The following is a 25,031-nucleotide window of genomic DNA, read 5'->3' as shown; positions in this document are numbered from 1 at the left end:
TTTATTCATTTGTTCTCTGATTGCTTTTATTTATTTTATTTTGTACTGCGTTTCATCTGATGTCTATTTTCTCTGTGCAAAAGAACGTAATGCAATCGTATGTTTGATATGCAAAGCTTTTGTAGTCTGGCAAAATGAACAGAACGGTTTTGAGAATACAAAGCTCCTAATGGGGGGGGAGGAACTAAATGTTGCCTGCCTGTTTTAAAAGATGGGCTTTCAAAGCCTGCCCAAAAGTAGAAAAAGGGGACGCTCAGCAAATTGACCCGGGGATGCTGTCCCAGCGCTAAAAAAAGCACTGTCTCAAATATTCGTCTGTTGGATATCCCCTATTAATGGGATCCGAAAAAGAGTAGAGTTGTGGAGCAGATCATAGGAAAGCTGTGAGTATCAGCAGTTGTCGCCATTAGGCAATTGCCAAGGGACCCTCCTCAGCAGAGCGCCCTCTGCTGATTCCTGGAGCTTCCTTCCTGCCACATGGTGGTGCTTTAGAGCAGGGGTTGGCAACGTTCACCTCGCCTGGACCGGTTTACTCTAGTGGAGATCCCTCTGTGGGCCGGATCGCGCGTGTACCCACGATTGCCAGCATCTGCACAGACACGATTTCCGGCATCTGCGCAGACGTGATTTCCAGTCCCACGGAAGCGAGTCCCCGTGCCGCGCTGCAGCAGTTTAGTGCAGCGTGTGGGGACTCACCAAGCAGGCAGCTCGGTTCGGGGATGGCTTGTGGGCTGGTAAAACAACCCCCATGGGCCACGTGTGGCCCATGGGCCTTAGGTTCCCTCCCCCTGTTTTTGAGAGTTGCCACTGTAGTCAGGAAAGGCCCACCAAAAGTCACTTTGCCCAGAACACTTTCAGACTTGGGGCACACCTCTGGATAGGAGCTGTGTGGTTCAGCCATCTGATCTCTGGTGAATATTTTGATTGCTGCACTTTGGAAAAATCCAGTGGCAGGTTTCTGGACAAGGCTTGAGAAGGAGGCAAAGGTGGTGGAAAGTGCTTCTGGTCAGTTCTATCACCAGTGAAACAGCTGGGTCTGGGAGCACCTACAGGCTACACCTAGACCCCCAACCATCATCATCATCATCATCATCATCATCATTATTATTAGGAGCGGGTGGTGCTGTGGTCGAAACCACTGAGCCTCTTGGGCTTGCCAGTCGGAAGGTCGGTGGTTCAAATCCCCACAACAGGGTGAGCTCCCGTTGCTTGGTCCCAACTCCTGCCAACCTAGCAGTTCGAAAGCACACCAGTGCAAGCAGATAAAAAAGGTACTACTGCAGTGGGAAAGTGTATGGCATCTCCATGCACTCTGGCTTCCATTGTTCCGTTGTGCCAGAAGTGGTTCAGTCATGCTGGCCACATGACCCAGAAAGCTGTCTGTGGACGCCAGCTCCCTCAGCCTGAAAGCAAGATGAGCGTCACAACTCCATAGTTGCCTTTGACTGGACTTAACCATCCAGGGGTCTTTTACCTTACTATTATAGTGCTATTTTTATAAAAATATAGGTGCCAGAACTCACAATGAACTCCTGCCTTGTTCTCTTGTAATGGCAATGGCGCCTGAGAGGTGCTGGAACTGAGTTCCTGTGAGTTCTGGCTGAAAAAAGCCCTGATTAGTATTTTAGTCAATCAATCAATCAATCAATCAATACACCCATCTTCTCTGCATTAATTTATTCTAGTTACAGATAGGTAGCCGTGTTGGTCTGCCATAGTCAAAATAAAAAAAATCCTTCCAGTAGCACCTTAAAGACCAACTAAGTTAGTTCTTGGTATGAGCTTTCGTGTGCATGCACACTTCTTCAGATACACTGAAACAGAAGTTGCCATACCCTTCTATATAGTGAGAAGGTGGGGAGGGGTATTACTCAGAAGGGTGGTGGGAATGGGAGATTGGCAGATAGCTGAGATGAGCCTGTTGACGACTCTTAACGACCTATTACAGTCGTTAAGAGTCGTCAACAGGCTCATCTCAGCTATCTGCCAATCTCCCATTCCCACCACCCTTAGCTGGTCTTTAAGGTGCTACTGGAAGGATTTTTTTTATTTTAATTTATTCTGTTTGCCCAACTCTCTCATTCACACACACACACACAAACACCAAATACTCATTTAGGAATTCCATCACCTTCTTGGGAAATGAGAGCAAGGGTGCCTAATTGTTTGGGTGACAATACACCCAGTAGCAGGAGGGAGCAAAAAGATTTTAGAGGAGGCAGATCTCTCCCCCCCCCCAATGTTTGGGGCACAAGAACTTGAAATGACTAAAGATTCACAGAGCTGGGTTTATTGGTCCTCTGTGCTTTGAGTTCATAGATTCTTCCTTAGAGATTACTGATCTTTCTCCCTGTCTCCCCACCCTCCCACCCAAAGGAGGAAACTTTTGATATGGTGTGTAAGATATTTTTGATCATTTTTTTTCCAAGCAACAAATCAGTTGCCCCCAAGGGAGGACCAACAGATTCTAACTGCATTGGGCCAATAAATTATCCTCTGTGCACCTTTGAGGTCTGTTCGCGGCATTTCTCCATTTGATGTGTTTCTGTATTTCCTCCTTTGGGGCTTGAGGCATAAGTGCAATGGCTAGACTTAGAGCGTGAGGCTTGGATTGTGGAAATGCAAGGTTAAAAAGCTGTTCAACTCTGAAATACAATTGTATGGTTCAGTCGTTTTTTGGCTTAACAACCTGAAATATGAAAAAGCCTTCTGCCTGCACGAGTAGCCTCTTCATTTTTTCATTTGCACGAGTGACAGATGTACTAGGAAACCTCTCATTAGCCATTGCCGAATTCGCAGAATGTAAGGGAAAACCCAGGTGTATGGCAATGTGAAGGGGAAAGCAGCGGAAACAGCTTAAAATCACTATTTGGGGGGAGGTTTCAATTTTGGGGTCTTCCTTAAAAAAGCTCAACAACTTTGTGGGTGTCAGGAATTTTACTTTTTGAGGCGGGCTGGACTAGATAACCCTTGGAGTCCCTTCCAACTCTACAATTCCATGAATATGTATCATAGGGCTGCCATACATCCAGGAATTGGACAGGAAAATGGCGCCTGGGTGGATTTTTGTCAAATCAACGTATGGCAAGGGTGTGTGTGTTTAAATTTTTTAAAAATAATTTTAAAATTCCCCCAAAACTTAGATTTTGGGGGAGATGTTCCCCAAAAAAGCTTGATGACTTTTGACCCGCTTTGGGGAATATGGAAACCCTAATGTATTCTTGTTGTGGAACATTGGCATTGTGCTAAGAAACAGAGGCCTAGGGCGGGGGTGATGAGCCTGTAGCCTAATGCCCACACATGGCTGTTAAACTGATCTCACGTGGGTATCTAGGAGGGGAAGATGGAGAGAAAGGGAGCAGCAGCAGCGGAGAGGGAGAGGGAGGGAGGGAGGGAAAGAAAGAGATGACAGAAGGAGAGAGAAGGAGGTGGCAGACACTGCTGGCTATGCACACACCACACATTCAAGGCACATTTAAAGCGCATGACTCCCCCCAAAGGATCCTGGGAAATCTTGTTTGTTAAGGTTGATGGGAACTTCAGCTCTGTGGCAGAAAGAGAATGAGGGAAGGGGGTGCCTTGCTCTCTTTTGGCTTAGGCTCTGTCTGATTTTTAGCTTCTCAGGGCGCCATCAATTACTCCTGAGGTGATACATGACAAAATAAAGGTTCCCCAGAAGTGTGGCCTACAGGGTGCTTTTCACTTCTGGAGGCAAGGCAGCCGGGGGGCATGGGGTGGCGGGTGCAGGAATAAATAGTCATTACTCATTTCCGTGTGTTAATTTGTTTAAATGTATGCAAACTTTTAAAAAAATAAAATGCCTCAGGTGAAGACTTTGCTTTAAATAGAAAAGGCAAGCTTGCCTTAAACAAATAAAGGAGCAAGGAGAGAAACCAAAATTAGATCATTTTGAAGCTAGCCGCGTGATTGCTTTTGCCTAGAAGTGAAATCTAGCCACAAACGCTGCCCATTGGTCTCCCAGAAATTCTGTCAGTTCCTCCAGCCTGCTTTGAATTGCAAAGTGCTTATGTGAAACAGAGTGGTTAGTGAAATGTATATATTCCCTTCTGGGCGACATTTTATGGGCCACACGGGCCCAGTGGTGGGCAGAGCCAAAGGCTGAAGTGGGCAGGGCAATTAAAGCCAATTTTACTTTTTGTACAGAAGGCTGGTTTCTGCATTTCTACATTTCTACCTTGATCCGGTCCCACTGCAGGTGTACTTCCATGACCACTCCCCATCAGGGATATAAATGCTCTTCTGCTTATCTGCTCAAGAAAACTGGAGGGGCCAACCAGATGGAGACTTCAGTTGCTAAGCTGGCATGCAGAGATCTCCATGTGGTTGCAGTTGGACCTGCACCAGTCGCAAAATGCGCCTGGCGAATTTCGAATGCTAGCTCCTTCTGGTTCTGTGATTCACACCACTGAACTGCAAGCCCTTTCCACTGCTTAGATTGCCAGCCAGCATTTTCAGCAAATCCATGGCTCTTATTGGAACAGGTCAAGGTCTGCCTTCCTACCTTGACTCTGCCCTCTGATCCAGTGAGCGAATCGGTATGTTTGCACCCTCAGAGACACTAATTAGTGCCTGCGTAAATATATTTATCCCTTATCGTCACTAAAAGTGAATTCAAGTGGTGCCGACGGATATGAGGTCAAAAAAGGCCACTTAAAAACCAGAGGGAGGCCTTTGTATGCCCAGGGGAACCTCAAGAATGGGCAGTGCAAAGTACACAAAAATATATTTTTTCAAACTGGCCTAATGGAGGGGAAATAGCCCTAAAACAACACAATTAGGATTGAGCAGCTCCATTATCCGTGGAATGTTGAGTGCTGGCTTAAAAAGAACGACAGAAAATGGGGAGACAGAAATATGAGGAATGGCCTGTTTATACAGTGCTACCTCGGGTTACATATGCTTCAGGTTACATATGCTTCAGGTTACAGACTCCACTAACCCAGAAATAGTACCTCGGATTAAGAACTTTGCTTCAGGATGAGAACAGAAATCGTGCTGCGGTGGCGCGGCAGCAGTGGGGGGCCCCATTAGCTAAAGTGGTGCTTCAGGTTAAGAACAGTTTCAGGTTAAGAACGGACCTCCGGAACGAATTAAGTACGTAACCAGAGGTACCACTGTAGTATCCTGGAGAGACACATGATCCTTCGGGAAGAGCCTTTGCTCAGAGATAAAGCATCCCCATTGCATGTCAAAGTCTCCATGCTCAACCCACAGCGTCCTCAGATACAGAGGGAATGCCCCCCCCATCTGAAATCCTGGAGAGCCATCACCAGTCTGTGTAGCCAATACTGAGCTAGAAGGATGAATATTCTGGTGCGCTACAAGGCAGCTTTATACAGACCTGGCTGGCATCCTGTACCAAGGTCATTCCTTTTTAGGAGGCAAGCATCCACGAGAACATTTCATCGCAGGTCTCGCTGGTTCCGCCTAATGACAGCTCGAGAGTCTTGAGTGCCGAACAGCTGGAAGTAAATTGAGGTAGCTGTAAAAAAGCTAAGGCAGTTGGCTTCTATGTACGTCAGGAATTCCCTGGGTTTGCAGAAGTATGGAAGTTTGTACATGGAAAGAAAGAGACTTTAACAAACAAACAAAAAAACAGATGCAAACATCACACAGACAATGGTCTGACAGGTATTAGTGAGCTTCCAGGCTTATAAGAATGTTGGTGGTAACGGAGGGGAGAGGAAGGAAGGAAGGAAGGAAGGAAGGAAGGAAGGAAGGAAGGAGTTTAAAGCAGGGGTCTGCAAAGTTATTGTGGCTTGGGCCGGTTCATGGTCCTGCAGACGCCACGGTGGGCCGGAGTGTGCGTGTGCGGATGCATGCGCAAACGCTATTTCCGGTGCTCCTTCCGGCACGGAGGAGGCGTGCACAGCTTCCCATTGGCTGCAGGAGCTTCCTGCAGCCAATGGGAGGCCAGCCAGCGTCATAGAAGGCAATCCCCACTCTGCTCCAAGCCGGTTTAGCGCAGCACATGGGAGCCGACAGCGGGGGTCCCCGAGCGGGAGGCAGGGGTCCATGGGCTGGTTAAACGACCCCCATGGGCCTCTTGTGGCCCATGGGCCTTAGGTTGCCGACCCTTGGTTTAAAGCATCAGTGAGGATGAACGTCAGAATGCCAAACGCAGCCCTCTGAGCCTCTCTCTGCAGGCCACACCCAGACCCCCCAAGTGTCTCTATTTTCCAAGGACAGTCCTGAATTTACAGAAGCCACCCCAGTTTCTCATTTGATCCCAGAATGTCCTGCTTTTCCTTAGGCCGCCCCTATTTTCGCCGGAGTAATGTTGGAGGGTGCAGAGTTGTGTGACCCCCGAGCCAAAGATAAGTAGCTATACAACCTTAGAAGACCTCTGAAGGCAGCCCTGTATAGGAAAGTTTTTAAATGTTTAAGTATGTTCTTCTATATGTTGGAAGCTGCCCAGAGTGGCTGGGGCAACCCAGTCAGATGGCTGGGGGTATAAATACTAAAATGAGGATGAGGATGGAATAGGACGTTCCTATTTTCATCAGATAAATGTTGGAGGGTACCCACTCCGCTCCCCCATCCTGCTTCACACCTGCCTTTCTGCCAGGCTGGAATGTGTCCTTGAACTCTTATAGCACCTTTCGTTTGTCTGGACAGAGGATAGAGAGGGGTGTGTCAGTGTATAAAGGTAATATTCCTATTTCTTGCATTGCTCATTCTTGCCTCTGGCCCCACCCACCACTGGCAAGGATTCCATGGAATGTTGCCAACAAGGGGATTCATCTGAGGAAAAGGACCCAGGGCAAGCTGTGGGTAGCTGTTAATGGATTACTTTGCATTTATTTAATTCATTTTTAATGCAAATAGCAGCCATGGGGGGGTGCATATTTATCAGCAAGCGTGCAGGGGAAATTCAACCCTTCTCTGCTGCCGTCCTGATGAAAATCACTGGCTTACAAGCAATGTCAGAAATTAGCCAGGGGCCAGGCGCATTTTGCAGGGGTCCAATTGCGACCATGCGGAGAATGCCTCATTGGCAACTGACATATCCCTCTGGCTGGCCTCTCCAGCTTTCTTAAGCAAATAAGCAGAAGAGCATTTATACCCCACCCTTTTCTCCAAGGACTACATGGTTCAGCCCCTTCCTCAGTTAATCCCTACAAAGTAAAACAAAGGTAAAGGACCTCTGAATGGTTAAGTCCAGTCAAAGGCAACTATGGGGCTGGCCCTGTGATGTAGGTTAAGAGGCCACGATTGGCCCAAGGTCACCCCACTGAGTGGGGATTTGAACCCTGACTTCTTAGGTCCTAGTGCATCACTCTGACGACTACACCACACTGGTTTCCTAGAGTACTTCTGCTTATGGGACGGCTCTATAAATTAAGTAGGTAAATAGATATGGCGAAAGCAAAATGTCACTTAGAGAAGGATCTGAAATATTTTCCTTGAAGCTTGAATTTGTTTTATTCTTTATTGTTTTATTTAATGTGTTGCAAACTGCTTTGGGATATATTTTTCCCTTAAAATATAAAGTGGTATAGAAATGATAATAATAATGATGATAATAATAAATAAAATTTCACCACCAAAAAATAAATAAAAAGCACCTAGACATTCCGTTGTGGTGGCCTTAACCTAGGTTTAAGGTGCCATTTGGTGGTTAGCTTAGATATCTGCGTTTCTAACACTGCTTAGAAGCTGTTATCTGCACAGGAGAAAATGATACCATTCACAGTCCTGCATCTGCACAAGCAATTTGTGGCAACCAGTTCGACTGCAATGCTGTTTTTGGGTTTTTCCCTATGACCTCCCGCCCACTCATAACAGCCAGCATCCCTGTTCTTTCTTTTGTGTTCTTTTTTTAGACTGTAATCCTCCATGTGAGGCCTGGCCTTGCTTGTATTTCTTCCATACAACGCCTGACATTCTTAGGCTCTTAACCAGCGCACCGGCATTTTGTGCCTATTCATGCGCAGGACAGGGAGATTAAAACAGAAGAACTGCCGTTGCATGCCCGTGCATGTTAATAATGTCTTAGAAAAGCACCCTCAACACCCCTGAGAGTTAGCTCAGTCGGTAGAGCAGGAGACTCTTAATCTCAAGGTCGAGGGTTCGAGCCCCACGCTGGGTGAAAGATTCCTGCATTGCAGGGAGTTGGACTAGACTATCCTCATGGTTCCCTCCAGCTCTATGGTTCTATGATCTCCCCTCCTCAGCCCCCCAAAAGTTATTTAAAAAACCAACTATGTTTAGGGAAGTTTTTAATATTTAATGCTGTATTGTTTTTAACACTCGATTGGGAGCTGCCCAGAGTGGCTGGGGAAACTCAGCCAGATGGGTGGGGTATAAATAAATTATTATTATTATTATTATTATTATTATTATTATTATTATTATTATTACCAGAGACAAATGGGACAATGTTCTACCAGGAGCAGGAGTCAGAAGCTCAACATTTGGTCCCTGGGTTGGTAGACACAGAGTATAATGGAGTATATATGGAGCTGTGTTGGGAAAATGGCCACTCCAAATTCTCTACCTCATTTGTGGGCAGCAAGAAAGGGTACCACCAGATTGCCCAGTGTTTTGTGGGAGGGATTCAAGTGCATACCAGGAACTTTGGGTTTCTGCAACTACAGTCATACCTTGTTTTGCGGCCGGGATCCGTTCCGGAGCCCCAGCCGCTAGCCGAAAAGGACGCAGGGCAAAGTGCCGCGTCTGCACACACATGCGGAGCGGTTTGTGCTTCTGCGCAAGCGCGATTTAGCACTTCTGCGCATGCGTGAGCGGCAAACCCAGAAGTTACCCGTTCGCTGGAATGGACGCTAGACAAGGCGGACGTTCGTGGAGGTATTACTGTAAAGGGGTTTAAAGCACTGCTAGAATATACCTGGGTTAGTAGACACAGAGTATAATGGAGTATATATGGAGCTGTGTTGGAAAAATGGCCACTCCAAATTCTCTACCTCATTTGTGGGTAGCAAGAAAGGGTACCACCAGATTGCCAAGTGTTTTGTGGGAGGGATTCAAGTGCATACCAGGAACTTTGGGTTTGTGCTATTACAGTCGTACCCCAGATAAAAACTGTCATACGTGTCTTTCGGGGCCGCGCTCCCATGCGGGCCATGTGACTCGCGCAAGAGTACGGCACCCAAAATGCACATCTTTCGTGGCCACCATCTCATGGGAGCCAGGTGACTCATATGAGACCACGCCCCCTCAAAAAAACAGGATGTCCCACTTAAATCGGGACACTTGGGGGGTATGCAACAATTGCACTTGAAAGAAATGGCAGACTTTTGCAGTTTGTAAAGTGACAGGGAAACGTGTGGAATGAATGAAGAATTGACGGAAAGACATATAAACACTCCCACAAGCAAATTGGGAGGGAGGGAGGATGAAGGCTCGTTGTCGTATAACCTCTCTGCAAGCAAATCGGGACAAAAGCTCAATAAAGATGCCATCTGGAGGGGCCCAAATTGTGGGGAACATTCCATAGGTGGCTGCTGTGTTGGCAGCCTGGAATATCCAGACCTCAAGTTGTTATGAGACATTGTGGGGTGGGGACAGCAGCCATCAAAAAAGCGTGGGGCAGACAACATTCTGCAAAATAGCCCCCTTTCCCTGGGGGTGGAAGAGGAGGATATACTGATAAATGTCTTCAGAGAAAAATATCTTCCAGTGGAGCTCTGAGCAAGCTCAGCTTCTTAGAAAACAGAATTCTGCAGCCAGTGGCACTCTAATTTCTCTCTGTTCCTGCATAATCACAGTCTCATGCTCTGAGTATGATGACAGACCCTCCAAGTGTCCCTAATTTCCAGGAACAGTCCCAGATTTACAGAAGCCGTCTAGGTTTCTGATTTGATCCCGGAATGACCTGCTTTTCCTTCGGACGTCCCTATTTTCATCAGAGAAAAGTTGGAGGGTATGGAGTTATGCAACCCCCGAGCCAAGGAGATAAATAGCTATACCACCTTTAGAAGACATCTGAAGGCAGTCCTGTATGGGGAAGTTTAAAAAAAAGTTTAATGCTTTATTATGTTTTTTTATACCATATTTGTCGCTCTATAAGACGCACCAGACCACAAGACGCACCTTGTTTTTGGAGGAGGAAAACAAGAAAAAAAATATTCTGAATATTTCTGAATATTCTGAATATTTCACTGTGCAGTGAAAGCAGCAATCCCTCTTGCTGTTCTGGCTTCTGTGATAGCTGCGCAGCCTGCATTCGCTCCATAAGACTCACACACATTTCCCCTTACTTTTTAGAAGGGGAAAAGTAAGTCTTATAGAGCAAAAAATACGGTATGTTGGAAGCTGCTCAGAATGGCTGGGGCCACCCAGTTAGATGGGCAGGATATAAATAATAAAATTATTATCATTATCATTATTATTGAATAGGGTGCCCCTAGCTTCATTGGAGAAATGTTGGAGGGTATGCAGTGGTCTCTCTTTTCCAAGAGACTCAACACTTCTGTGTTGTCTGTCTGCCTGCCTGCCTGTCTTTACGTGTAGTCTCACACATAACAGTGACACATTACAGTAATGGTAACACTTGAGGTGTTACACAAGTGTTATATATGCACACATTTTACTACCCTTGTGCTAATACCATTTAACACCATCGTTATTAACTTCCATCTGGAGTATTTACAGTATCAAACATCTCGTAAAATGTCCTGTTTTACACAAGAGACTTGGGGTGCCCTGGACTTGCACATTTGAACCAGATCTGTGTTGAGTCCATGTCTACATTTACAGCATTTTAGCAAATCTAGTTTCAACCTGCTTTACAAAAGAGAGAGAGAGAGAGAAGAGGATACTCCCAAGTATTTTAAATAAGGTCTATCCCGGGCCTGTCATGCGCTGGGTCAGATCCGCACCTTATGCCACTTTAACAGTCATGAGGGATCCTGAGAACTGTGCTGGGAATTATAGCACTGTGAGGTTAGTGCCTTTAATGAGCCACAGTTCCCAGGTGAAAGCCAAGATGCTATTTTGTCGTTTTAGTTTTTGCCTGCTAAAGTGGTGCTTTTTCCATTTTCAATGCCTGCTTTGAACAGATTTTTGCGGGACGTACTGAGCCATGAAAGGGAACATGAACCATTTCCGAGGTGGACTCTGAGTTCCTACTGAAAAAGCCAGCTTGTATTAATTTCAAAATGGGCCAGATGTTTGTGTGAATTGCCCTCTGATCTCATTGACTTGGCTTCCCGGGGATTTTCTTCTTCTTCTGGCATTCTTGATGTTTCCAAGGACCTATCTTTAGTTATGGCGTTATTCGATGATTCTGAGGAAGAGGGATAAATTCTATGAGAACTTTGTGGTAATACAGATGGATCAGTCTTTTTCCATTTTACGTAGGTTTTGTGTGCATTCAATCACAACTCTTCTCTATTTCATTTTTTGTGGATTTTTAAAATAAAAGTGCATTTAACAATTGTATACAATTTCTGCTAAAATACACATTTTGTGTGCTTTTCTACGCTTTCCCCCAGAATATGCATTTTTACATGGATTTGCATGCATAAATACACATTTATGTGCATATATTTGAGCGGAAAAACAAGCTGTTACCTGACACACACACACACACCCATCACTACCTCCAATAAAACAATCCCAATCTGGAACCAGTGCAGAGAAGACTTCATTAGACTTGGTCGTTATGGGGCTGGTTGCCTTTGTGTTGAGTGTGGGGTCAAGCAGTGGTCAGCCAAGCTCTTCACTGTGGCATCAGGCGGCAAGGTTAGCAGGTCCGAACAAAAGAACCTGACTTTGCAAAAATTTGAAGAAGCGTACAGTCAATTTGATACCTGAGTTCCAACCCATGTAGGTTGGTTGGTTTGCTTTAAAATGCTGACAAAGAAAAAAAAAACTCTTCCGCCACTTTAGAGTTGGACCTTGAGTATGTTACCAAACAAGGGATATCTCTCTCTCTAGTTGCAACTGATGCCAGAATTAGTTTCATTTCCACAGAGAAGATATGGGGAGCTACATCATACCAGGACAGACCACTGGCCCATGTAACCTGCTATTGTCTACACTGGCAGTAGATCTTAAGCAGAGAGTCTTTTACATCAGTTACTACCCAAGGTCCTGGCGGCAGACAGGGCAGGGATCCCTGCGTGGGGGTGCCTGGCTCATGCCGCCTCCATATCATGTGCCCAGGACTATGGCACCTCTGGCCCTCCCCACACTACACCCCTGCTCCTCCTGCCCCACCGCCCACAGTATCTGCCTGGCTGCGATAATATCTAGCAAATGAAATTGGAGGTGTCAGGGGGTTCAGAGCAAATGGTGTCCTTTAGGGCTAATTATAGGCCCTTTTGGCAGGTGCCGAAAGTGGGGCAGGCGTCCCAGGGCTGTTCTGCTTTCTGGGACGTCGTGTGCTGTTTGCACACAGATTGCTTGGGCCCTGGGGCCGGCTGGAAACTGGGACACGGAGCATGAAAAGTCAGTGAAGGAGACTGGGGTGGAGGTGGTTGGGGCGGAAGGGAACATTCGGCCGGCATGCAGAGCAAGGACCTGAAGCGAGGGATCTCTGCCTTGCACGTCTTGTGGAGGAAATACAGAGACAGGGAACTGGGAAAGTGTGGGGGGGGGACAAGATTCGACAGACATGCAGAAATTAAAAGGGCAAAGTGGGCGGGAGGAGTGAGAGAATGGAAGCACTGGGCAAGCGAAGAGGGAGAATGTGCATGTTATTCAGGGCATTTCCAGGCATTTGCCATTTTGGGGAGGGATTCCCAAAAGACTGGATTTTTTTGTGATAAAGGAAGCAGCGGGAGAATGCCTCGGAAAGTGCGTCACCGCACTTGCTTTGATGACCCATCACCTAACCTCCCGCAGATAAATCAGAATGAAGGCATATTAAGCAGCCAACGTTGTCTAAGCTCCCTGAAAATAAATCAGAATGGATGCTCAATAAGCAGCTCATCTGGAAGCATCATGCAGGCATGTATGCATGCAAATCATTCCGATCGTGTGCCACTAAGGACCCATTTGGGAGCATGTTAAAATAATGTTTTGCCTGTCAAAGCATCGCACACCATGACCCAGTGGCGCTAAACCAAACCGTGCCTAAGTGTGACCCCACATACCACTATGCTTCTCTGCTGCTGCTGCTGCTGCTGCTGCTGCTGCTGCTGCTGCTGCTGCTGCTATGGTACCTGGCACATTACATATAAACCTAGGTTCATGGTTTGCCACTTACATACAAACCACAAGCCTTGGCAACAGCTTATGGTTGGGAGTAAGACAAACCATGAGCCTATCTTCAGATGTAACACTAACCATGGTTTGTTTGGATGTGACAAACCATGGCTTAGCACAGGTAGCACAGCAACAGAACAGGGAGAGGAGCAAAGCGGCTGGGATTTTTCCTGTGAGTACCCACACGGTCACACATTCACGCTTAGCCATGGTTTAGTTTAGAGTCATGTGCGAACTGGGCCATTACCTCAATAATCATGCTCCGGAAGTAGGAGGGGGAAGCAGGTGCCTGTGCACGGATTGAAAAACGAAGCTCACAAAGTCTCTGTGTTCCTCCCTGCGCACAAGTTAGTCTCCCCATCTCTCTCTTCGTCGTTATGTTCCCCGGGGTTCTTGCCACATCTGTACGGGAATGAATCCTGGTTTCAGTGCAGATCAAGGCAAGCTACCTGTCAGTAAGTGTTCCAGGGATTCAGAGCTAATAAGCCAAAGGCTGATGTAGGAAACATGACCCCCTCCTTCCTCTTAACACCGATCCCTGGTACGATAGTGTGGGGGGGATTGTGTCTGCCCATTCCCCCCCCCCCCAGTTTGGGGCTTACTGACTGCAGCCTCCCCCTCCACTCCTCTTGCTCAGTACTAGTGAACGGAGTTGTATTAAACACAGGGAAGGAGCAGCAACTGAAGAAACAGAATTGGATCTCCTGTGTGGCACAAGCTGTGGGGTGGGTGGTGAAATTAGATTCCAGCTAGGGTTGCCAACTGTCCTGTATAATACAGGATTGTCCTGTATAAGGTTTTGTGCTGTATTTCTCTCTCTGTGCCAGGTTAGGGTTCATCTCCCAATGCATGTTTTTGAAAGGGGTTGTGAAAGGTCATTTATTTAAGCGCTGGGTAGCCAAGCACAGACAGAGTGTGTGTGTGTGTGTGTGAGAGAGAGAGAGAGAGAGAGAGAGAGAGAGAGAGAGAGAGATATTCCAGAGGGGCCACCCTGTGAGGCTCCAATAGATTGTAATGGATTGCTTTGAACTCACTTCATCACCAGGTGAAACAACAGAACAGAGATTCTGGACTAGATTCCACTCTAGTCGTAGTACTGTATGTCTGCATGTTTTGTCTGCACGCCTTAGCGTGTCTTTGTTTTGTGTCGGTATAGCAGAGAAAGCAAGAGAAGGGATGCCTCATTTTTGCTTGACTTGCCTGTCAGCCTTGGTTTGTGTGTGAGAGAGAGTGTGTGTGTGTGCACATTTGGGTCTGTGCCCGCTTGCTCGGTATGCATTATTCAAAGGCCATATTTCTGTATCTGAATACGTGTGTGTTAGGAGATCACATCTTGGCAGAGCAGTGCTGTGGAGGCCATCCCTGTCCCCTTACCACTACGGACCTAAAAAGAGATTTGTTGGATCAGGCCTGTGGTCTATCTTACCAGCATCCTGTTATAACCATGGCCAAACCAGATGCCTTTGGGGAGCCCAGAAGGAAGACAAGCAGCTACACATCTCTTATAATGCTCCTCCACGGAGGTAACCTTTAATCTCTTTCTCTTTCCCCACCCCTGCAGTGCAGCCAGTGATGGTGCCCAGCGCCCCCGACGATGCCCCAGAGCCCCGAATCAAGTGCGGAGGAGGAGGAGCACCTCTCCCAGTGCCCCGAGGGGGAGTCGGGCTCGGAGACCTCCCGCGAGGGGCCCAGCCCACCGGCCAGCCCCGCTAACCCTGACCACAGTCGCTCCATGTCGGTACCCGAGGACGCACACTTCAGTATGATGGTCTTCCGAATTGGCATTCCTGACCTGCACCAGACGGTGAGGAACCAAAGAGGGGACGGAGTGCGGGAGAGGCATGGAAGCTCACCTGTGCCCAGGTGCATGCTGAGGTGTAGCGGGAGGCAAGTGTGGAGGATATTTTGTGTGTTTTTAAAGAATCTAGCCAAGTTCTATATTGAGCGTTGGGGAGAAATTCCGACCCACGGAAGACAAGAGCGAGAGGCGATGTCGAGTTACTGGTTTCAAAATTAAATTTTGCCGTCTCTACCCCACCATCCCTATCTTTTGTGTTTTGTGGCGTAATTCTAGCCATCTAGATGGTTACGATGAACTTAGGAATCGGCCTTAAACTGGGCCAGACGGTCTATCATGCTCAGTATTGTCTACACTGACTCACAGCAGCTCTCTGCAGTTTCGTAAGGGACTCCCATCTTTCTCAGCCGTACCTGCAGATGCCCAGAATTGGACCTGGAACCTTCTGCATGAAATTTTCGGTGCTCCGCCACTCAGCTATGGCCCTTTCATAGGAATAGTAATAGTGCCATCTATAGGTGCTGTACCAAGTTTGAGGGCTGGTCTCTGCCCTGAGGGGTTACAAGAAGGAAAATGGAAGCAGATTATGCAGGATTGGCACGATCAGGCAGTCCCTGCTCCTCCTCTTCACAGCTGCAGTCTGCTTGCTTGTTCAGCTACCTCTTGCTCTGGCTGCCCAGATAAGAGTGGCATATAAGTAGATGCCACTGTCTGTTTGCTCCTTGGCTCTCTGCCTGGCAGGCATGCAGGTGGCAGCAGAGATGAGGAAGAGAAGGGGGAGCAGTTTGTGATAATGGCAGCATGGAGTTAGACTCACTGGGAGGGAACGGGGCAGAAGGTCTTGCACAAGGCTCTCCAAAACCTGGAGCCAACACTGAGAATATGTTGTCGTTTCAGTTACGTGTACTTAGGGTTAGGTATCGAAGAGCAAGGATGAGAGACATTGGGTCATCCCAATATGTTTTAAAGTGGCCTCCGAGGTGTTGTTGAACATCAGCCCCCAATGGGATGTCAGGACTTGTACTTCAGCAATATCCAGAAGGCCACAGGTTCTCCACATCTGTTGTAGAGTATGGTGATGAGGCAGTTGGGCAGGATTTTACCAAATCGTTTCAGTAATCGGGTAGATTTCCTCTGATACAGGGCTCCTTGTTTGCTCCTTTCCCCTGTGCCCCAGATGGACATGATAAAATGCGTAGCGTGGGTTGCTCAAGGAGGGAACCGGTTAAATGGGCAGAGAGTTTTGTGGACAGGGATGTGTGTTCCTTCATTCTGCAATGCTGCCCAGGAAGGTCTGTGGCTGATGGACAAATAAAAGTGGGGCTTCCCTTCTTGGCTGGGCTCCACACACCCCACCACCACCACCACCTCAGTCCCTAGAGGGGTAATTAATGCAGAACTGGATTCATCCTTAGCTCAGCACTAAAGGGAACTTATTCCTTCCTCACTTCATTAGCAATAAAACCAGGACACTCAGCAACACACACACACACACACACACATTGCCACCAGCACCAGTCCTTTTATCCAGCAACCCTTTGATTTGGAGAGCCATCTGCAGACCTAGGCGAAGTGTTTTTTGCCTGCCCCCCTTTCCCTCCGCGTGCCATTAGGGTCCTTGCAAGGCTGCACAGCCACTCCCTGGGCACCCCAGAAGTCTCACTGCCTGTGTACATGCCTTCTTCATCTCACTCGGCGATGATTCCATTTGTAGCACACCTTTCCTCCAAGGAGGTCAAAATGGCGCGCATGATTCTCTCCCCCTGTTTATCCTCACAACAACCCCTATGATTGATGTATGATTAGGCTGGGAGACAGTGTGCTTAATGGCTGAGTGGGATTTGAACCCTGGTCCAGCTGTCCATCCACTATACCACATTGGCAGAGCACACTGATGTGAGCCTCTCTAACAAACAAACACACGCCCCCCAAAAACACCCCACATACCAGGGTTTATTAGCTTTTTAAATTTGTTTTCATTGCCCCGCCCTATTTCAGGGGTTTGTGAGTGAGCCGTAGTATTCTTAAACCCAGAAAGTCCACACTCTATGACTTCCGTATCACCTTGAAAAAATGTGTCTGTGGACCTGAACCTTGCTTTTAAGATGAGGTGGTCAAGGACGTCCTGAGTGTTGCTTACTTTTCAGTTTCTACATCCGCTTATTTAACAGGCTAGTCATGAGGTCATAAACTATACTGTTCGTCATTGTGGAAAATGAGTTCCTCACAATGGATACGAAAAGAAAGAAACCTTAAGCGGCTTGGCAACCGAGCAAAGGAAAAATGAAAGGACACGAATTGGCTTTTGAGAACAGCCGCCATTGTATATGCCAGGTCATCCCTTGTGGAAGGGGTCAACATCCCCGGCCTTTCTTTGTGGGAGCTGTACTCCTCTTTGCCCCCCCGCCCCGTCCTCACAGCCCCCACTACTTCTGGGGTCCATGTTTGTGGGGCTCAACCCCAGAACACATTGAAAAAAACTGAAAAAGGCAAGAGAACTTTTGAGTATATGTGGAACGTCTTTGTCATAAGGCAGTAAACCCACGACCCCACAGTTCTGGGTCTGATGTTGTGTCTTCCTGTACATCTCTTTTGAGAAGTGAACCACTTCTCAAGAGTAACACCCACCCTGAAAGTATAATCTTGCTTCTGCTACTGCTGCTGCTGCTGCTAGGCCCAGCGTCAGCACACAGCATCCTTTGGGAGTTGTCAGGGCACACCACGGCCTCACCCCTGGCTTTTAAAAAGTAACTGGGTGTAGGAGCCACCATTTTGATTTCCCTCAGCATCTCCAACACAGCATTGTTCTGGGGCATTGTGAGAGAGAGCAGCCATCCGCAGCTACCTCTGCCGCTGTTACCAGGTGGAAGGAAGGGGCACATCAGAAGGCATTTTGCCAAGGGCTTGGTGAAACCTGGAACCAGCTTTGCTGCTGCTGCTGCTGCTAAAGGGTAAATTTTGCCAAATAGAAGAAGATGCACTTCTTGCAACAAATTTGCATTTGCTAATTTGCATGCATACATGCACATTTAGAAATAATGACTATACTTTAAATAGCAATGTAATGTTTTTCATTCCAGCAGAGGAGAGACTATGAGCAGGTGACCCATGAATGGCTGCTTAATCCACTATGTAGCTCGTCGCTTCATTCCCCCACCCACTGGTCCCCCTCTTTAAGGTTTTTTGTCTTTAAACCAGGCTTGGACTAGATATTATTTCAAAAAAGAAAAAAAAAGAAAAAGGGCTGTCAAATAAAACACCGCTCTCAGCAAAGTAGGACTTATGACCATACTTCTACAATAAGAACAATGGGCTGTCTCCAACTAAGTTTTCCTCTAAGTAGTCCCATTGAAATGAGTGAACTTAAGCTAATGATGTCCAGTGGAAGGACTAGCGCTGGATACGGCCCAATAGTTTATAAATCACCTCAAATATCTATGTGACTACAACTCCCATCACCCCTGCCACTGGTTCTGCCAGTTAGGGATGATTGGAGTTGTAGTCCGCTGGGGACTCAAGTTTGAGAAACACTGTTCTAGAAGAACACATATCTGTTCTAGATGGTGTTCAGAGTTGGCCCAAGTATTGTACAGATGAAATGCCAGGGACGCCCCCTGTGGCCCCTTATTCCCCTCACAGTCACAATTCCCAGAGCTATTTAACAGTCAGTCCCTCTTCCCAGGGAGCTCTGGGAATTTGTAGTTCTGTGAGGGGAATAGGGGTCTGCTAGCATCTCTTAGCACCCTTCATGAACTACAGTTCCCAGAATTCTTTGGGTAAAGCCATGTCTGTCAAAAGCGGCATGAAAGTACTTTAAATATATAGGGCAGATGGAGCCTTAGTGAGAGCTGGCTAAAATAACCTTTAGTCTCGTTCACTTAGCCGTTGCTGTTTGAGTTCTCTATTCCTGCATCTTCATATCCACACACACACCATATATATATAACACCACTTCTCCTCTGTGTACACAGTGTTTTGGAGGATGGGGTTTAAAATGTGAATATTACATTAAGCTACTAAAACACCATTGTTGGTTGGTGTCTACACTATTTTGGAGAAGGCCCCCTTTCTTTTTTCTCAGTCCCCACAATAAAACAGCAACACCCAAACCCATAACATTTTACTGATTCTTTAAAGCTGTTCTCCCCCTTCATCTTGGGTCCCATTTCTATTCACAGGGGCAACCATGGAAACCGTTGCTAGAGATCACAAATTGTTGTGACCATGGAAACAGGGATGGAACTGCCACCATGTGTCTGGCTGGTTGTCCCTTCATGACCCCCTCTCCTCTCCCCACTCCCCAAATCTGACCCTGGAAGATGGAGGGGTGAGGGAAGGAGGCAGGGACTGCTAGGGTAGTTACAAAGAGAGAGTATTGGTGCTAACGTGAGTTGAGAGCCCTGCAGAGAAACTCCTGGTGCCGTAAAAAGAGCAAAAGGCAGGAACACCAATCCCATTTGAGTCAAATGCATACCCTCCAACATTTCTCCAATGCAAACAGGGACATCCTAAAATACCCTCCAACATTTCTCCAGTGAAAACAGGGACGTCCTAAGGAAAAACGGATCAAATCGGAAACCGACCCATGACTCTGTAAATAAGGAGTTTTTTTCCTGTCTGCTTTACGAGTTTCTTGCAAGAGTACTATGTGTGGGTCCGTTTTGTATAAATATTTTGCCATTCTGGCCCGTTGCACCCTCATCACGGGTACCCGCACGTTTCCTACAGCCGCTGCATGTGGCAGAGGAGGCCATGGGGTGCATGCACCCAGTGACTGGCAGGCGCTGCTGCTGACGGAGCATGCCTGAGACTCAGGGAACCATCCCTTTGGACGTGGCCTGCGCCACGCGCGGCTCAAATGCCCCTGCCGCAAATGTAAATCGGAGTAATCAAGTTGGCATGTTGCGTTCTCAACCTAGCAATTTCCTTGATGGGAAGAGGCGTTGTGTCTTGCCTGCCTGTCAGGATAGGCAGTGACAGCGCATCGGAGATGAAAGAAGAGTACATGTTGCATACTCTTGGTGTTGTATTTTAAAGTGCCATATCCCACCTGGGTGAAGGGCATAATAATAATAATAATAATAATAATAATAATAATAATAATAATAATAATACATCCAGAGGCAGTGAGAGGAAGACTTGGGACAACATATACTGTCTATCACTGTGGTGCTGAGCCTCTGGCCTGCGCACCTAATTATACAGTGGTGCCTCGCAAGACGAAATGAATCCGTTCCGCGAGTGTCTTCGTCTAGCAGTTTTTTCGTCTTGCGAAGCAACCCTATTAGCGGCTTAGCGGCTTAGCGCTATTAGCGGTTTAGCGGCTATTAAAGGCTTAGCTGCTAAAAGGCTATTAGCGGCTTAGCGGCTTAGAAAAAGGGGGGAGCGAAAAAAATCTCAAGACTCGCAAGACATTTTCGTCTAGCGGGTTTTCCGTCTTGCGAGGCATTCGTCTTGCGGGGCACCACTGTATGTAGGGCATACATGACGTCAGGTGTGGGTCAGCTAAAGACTTGACCAGGGTGAAAGCAGGTTTGCAGGCACCTCAGACACAGTGCATTACAACAGACACTGCCATTGCTACACACACAAACAGAGAGGCTGCCTACAGATAGGCCCTCTGTCACCATTCTTGTAATTCGTTTTACGATGAAATTCTTGGTAGCTCGATGTCTGTATTCTCAGATTTTGCCTGGAATTCTCTGTTGAGGAATCACTCGAAATTAGGCCTGCCCCAGGCAATAGCTGCAGGAGGCCTGGAGGGACTTTGTCCCCTCAGGGAGACTGCAGGCCCGTAGCCTGGATTTCAGCTTTCAATTAACGGTGCTTTTTGTTTTTCGTTTTTAAAAAGTGCAATCTCTGTCCCTTTCATTTGCGGAGATAAGATGGGAAATACGCAGGCCGCATTCTGCACAACGGTGTGGGAAAACATAATTCTAGTGTTCTACTGGCTGATTAATGCAAAGGCAGCTGGGATGAACAGAAAAGCGCTGATTTTTATTAAGAAAGTTTTTTTAATAAAAAAAATTACAGGGAACATCAGCAACCAGTTACGGGATCTGTTCACAACTACATCCATACCATACATTTAACAATTATAGGACTTTAACGGTAATGGAAAGTCTTGGGAACTGTAGTTTGTTCAGGGTGCTGACTGCGCAGAGCTACAGTTCCCAGCTTTAAATATATTATGTGGATGTGAGACGCATAAGATCTGGGAGTGCTGACAGTTACGGTAAATTACCTTTTTAATAGTTTCTCCCCAACATGACTGTTGTTGGAGAGGTGGTCAAAGAGCCCCCTCTCTGTGAACTAAATTAGCTGAGCAAAAGGAATATTCTTGTACAATCTTGTTCTACAATCAAAAAACTGTAAATTTATTAAGCTACCTCTTTTTTAGATCCTGACTCTTCTGTGCTCATTTCCCACATTATGTAATCTTACCACTCCCCCTCCCCGCCCACCATCACAAAATTTATAGCCCAGGATGTAGAAAGATCAGTATTAAAATCCTTTTTTTTCCTTTTCTTTTTAAGCCAGTGTGGCATCGTGATTAGAGTGGTCAAGACCCAGGTCCAAATCCCCTCTCAGCCACTAAGCTTAATGACCTTGATGCCCAAGGATGACCTTGGACAAGGGATCACTCGGTCCGTTGGCTTAGCCTACCACACAGGGCTGTAGCGAGGATAAAATGGGGGGCAGAATGCTGTAAGCTGCCTTGAGTCCCTTGGAAGAAAGAGAGGATGCGGATAAACAAACCAGATTTAAAAGGGCCGAAACACTGCTTTAGAGCAAACTCAAAACAAGGTGCCACTTTGTGCCATTTTGATGCATTCCTTTTGCTCTCAATTCCACCCCTCCCTCTCCCACTGGCCCAAAACCATTTCAGAAATGCCTACGTTTCAACCCTGATGCGGCCATCTGGGTGGCAAAGCAACAGATCCTCTGCACTCTCAATGAAAGCCTCAAGGACGTGCTGAACTATGGGCTTTTCCAGCCAGCCACCAATGGGCGGGATGCCAAATTCCTGGACGAAGAGCGCCTATTGCGCGAGTACCCACAGAGTTTCGAGAAGGGAGTGCCCTACCTGGAGGTAAGTCTGCTGGTCCTACGGCATACTGTAGTCAGAAGGGAGGACTGCCAACGGCAAGGGGGCGTTGAGCCTTTGGGAGACAATATAAAAACAAATAGCCCAGGCCGTGTAAAAGTGTTGCAAAGGAGATGTCAGTGCTATCCCCCGCCCCAATACACACATGCATGCTTTTAAAATGCTTTTATTTATAAAATATTTTTATTGTACCTTTCAGCCCCTCAAGGCAGCTTACAATGACCAGTTGTAGAAATAATACAAAGCAGAGTTAAAAAGCAGAGCCCACAAAAGTGCTAATATCATTAAGATCAACAGAGGCTCAGACATGATTTGGAAGACTCTGCTAGGAAGATTATTTCCTCTGGGTGCCCCTTCTCCCACCACAAGACTAGGCAGTGATCATATCATCATTCCCACCATCTAAAGCTTTTCATCAGTTATGCACCACTGCTGTTGAGAAGCAGTGAGTAATTGCCCAGGTACCTGGGTGAGGAGAAGATCCTATACCTGGGACTATTTGGTCCTGGTTATTAGGCCATGCAGTTCCAGGTTGCAGCAAACCCTTATTTACCAGTCATTGAGCAGCAGGCAGCGGGCAATAGGGAAAGAGCATTTTCTATAATTGCACACAGTCCCAGCTGCCCCTAGATCCCAACTGCCTTAAAATATTATGTTTATTGGGTGTTTAATTTTCTCTTTGCGTTTACACATGAAGCTAAACCATAATTTGCTTTAACCATGGCTTGAGCCACAAAAGTCGTTCCGCAGACAAGAAAAGAAGCCACAGCTTTTTTCTGTAGAACTTGGTTTCTTCTTCAGCTGTCCTTGGCTTCTGTAGCTTGTCAGGCATCTGGAGTGGAATGATCCAACAAACCAAGGTTCTCCATTTTGAACATAACACCAAACCATAGTTAGAACAAGCCACCATTTCTAAACCAATAACAAACCATTGGTTTACATCATGATTTGTTGCTAGAAAGATAAACCATGGTTAATCTACTGAGGTGGGTTCAAGCATTCTAACAAACCACACTTTGACTCAGCAAACCATTGCTTAGCATTATGTGTGAACCAGGCATGTCAGTTGCCTTATAGGCCTGTTGTCAGGCAATAAGACAAAATATGACTATTTTAAATAAAAGGGGGAAGCCTTTTACCCAGTTTTTTGAAAGTTGGATGTCTTTCTCGCCAACCTTTATCAACTTAAATCTGGAGACAGATAATTGTTTTGTTTTAAGATAGTTGGGAGGTAGAGGGAAGATAGTGAAAACTGGTATGATAGACCCATTGCAACATATAGTAGAAACAGTCATTTTTATTTATTTTTGTTTTAGTCCCTCGGTAATCTTTGGCCAAATGGGTCTTGCAAGTTTTGGAAACTACAAAAACATGCCAGACCTGTTTGATCAGAAATAACGGTAGATGAGCAAATACACTTTGTAAGTAGCTCTGTCCCTCTACCATCCACTCTCTGGAAAGACACAAACAAAATCCCAACAGATATTCCTGGTGCTTCTCTTCCATGATGGGTTTTTCTCTCAATCACCATGAGATTTCGTGACAATAGTACAGGCAATATTTTTCAAGTAACCGCATTCATAACACATGCAAATACTCATTGGTCATTAGAAATAATAATAATAATAATAATAATAATAATAATAATAATGATGATGATGATGATGATGATGTTTGGGAAATAAAGAGTGACAAATTTGAATTAAATGTGCCACAGCAAAAGAACGTGGGAATGTTAATTGTATGTCCCTAGTTGGAAGGACCCTAGATTTGTAATCTAGATTTGTAAGCTACAGGAAGGACATATACTAATTTTGGAGGACGGACTATCACTGTACCTTACACGCAGAGGGTCTTGCATTCAATCCTTGAATTCTCCAGTTTAAAAGAGTCAGGTGTTGGTAATATGAACAATCCCTGTCTGAGTACCTGAAGACCACTGTTGGTCAGAGTAGCCCTTTTCAAGGGGTTCTTTGTTTTGGGCAAACTGCAGGCACTGAGGACCCACTTTGGGAGGCAAAGGGTAAAAGCTCCTTTTGCCCCCCCCCCACACCAGGTTTGATTCAGATAAAAACTCCAGGCCTACAATCTGCCACTTTCCCGTCTTCCTCTTTAAGCTAGGAACTCTAAAGGAGAAGGTCAAGTAGGAGAGCCTGAGGGACCAGTTGGGACCAAAGTCCCGTTAAGGGTTGTGTCTAATGTTAGTTACACTCGTAGTAGACCCGGTGAAACTAATGGACACAATTAAGTTAGAATCATAGAGTTGGAAGGGACCCTGAGGGTCATCTAGTCCAACCCCCTTGCAATACAGGAATACGCAGCTGTCCCATACAGGGATCAAACCTGCAAGCTTGGTGTTATCAGCACGACGCTTTAGCCAACCAGGCCATCAACTGAGGTCCATTAATTTCAGTGCATCTACCCTGATGGACCCAACGCATGATGTATATAGCAAAATTGTCTGTTTCACGAGTGCATAGCCACACATCAAGGATACCTATCAATACATCAACTCTGAATAAAAACATGTGGTGAGTTGGATCCAGAAGTTAGTGAAGCTGGAGTCGCCGCCGCCCCGCCCCGCTGAAATCAACGAGACTTTGTAATGACTAATCTATCCCATTGATTTCAAATGAAACTGAAGAATGACTTTCTGCCTCTGGATCTGCCCCAGTATGCATTCAGTATAAAACCTAAGATTAGCAATGATGAAACCATAGGCTTGCATTCTAAATATATAGACTCATATGAGGCAAAGGAAGGTGTGGGGGGAGCAACACACAGAGAGATGAATCCAGCGAATTAGAGAAGGCTTGAAAAAATAGATATGTCTCGAGGCACTACTTGAAGAGTGGGAGGTACTGAATCATACAGATATCTGGAGTTGACATTCTTCTTCCAGATCTATAGAAGTTAAATCTGTGGTTG

At 46.4% G+C, this 25,031-nt stretch overlaps 1 protein-coding gene and 1 long non-coding RNA gene across 9 annotated transcripts in view; one reads left to right on the top strand and one right to left on the bottom strand.

Annotated features, from left to right (window-relative positions):
* SHANK1 (SH3 and multiple ankyrin repeat domains 1) overlaps positions 1 to 25,031 on the top strand; it is a 142,373-nt gene that overhangs the window by 47,512 nt on the left and 69,830 nt on the right. For 6 of the 8 annotated variants that reach the window (XR_014212736.1, XR_014212737.1, XM_082194282.1 and 3 more), the window contains exons 2-3: positions 14,759 to 15,001; positions 21,885 to 22,088. Coding sequence is in view for 6 of the 8 variants with exons in the window: in XM_082194282.1 (XP_082050408.1) it covers positions 14,792 to 15,001; positions 21,885 to 22,088 (414 nt within the window). In the remaining 2 variants the exon portion in view is untranslated. Of the gene's footprint in view, positions 1 to 14,758; positions 15,002 to 19,758; positions 19,871 to 21,884; positions 22,089 to 25,031 lie in introns of those variants that run through there. The other 2 variants (XM_082194285.1, XM_082194286.1) reach the window with 2 other exon arrangements.
* Positions 10,376 to 22,145, bottom strand: LOC309516089. Its single transcript, XR_014212762.1, has 4 exons — positions 22,083 to 22,145; positions 15,409 to 15,546; positions 11,589 to 11,758; positions 10,376 to 11,272 (listed from the first exon to the last, which is right to left on the bottom strand). It is a non-coding gene; the product is annotated as an uncharacterized lncRNA (long non-coding RNA).

The sequence above is a fragment of the Podarcis vaucheri genome (assembly GCF_965113315.1).
Source record: "Podarcis vaucheri genome assembly, chromosome: 13".
Classification (NCBI taxonomy): domain Eukaryota; kingdom Metazoa; phylum Chordata; class Lepidosauria; order Squamata; family Lacertidae; genus Podarcis; species Podarcis vaucheri.
The sequence above is the reverse complement of the archived record's forward strand: the minus strand, read 5'-3'. Positions and strand labels throughout refer to the sequence as shown.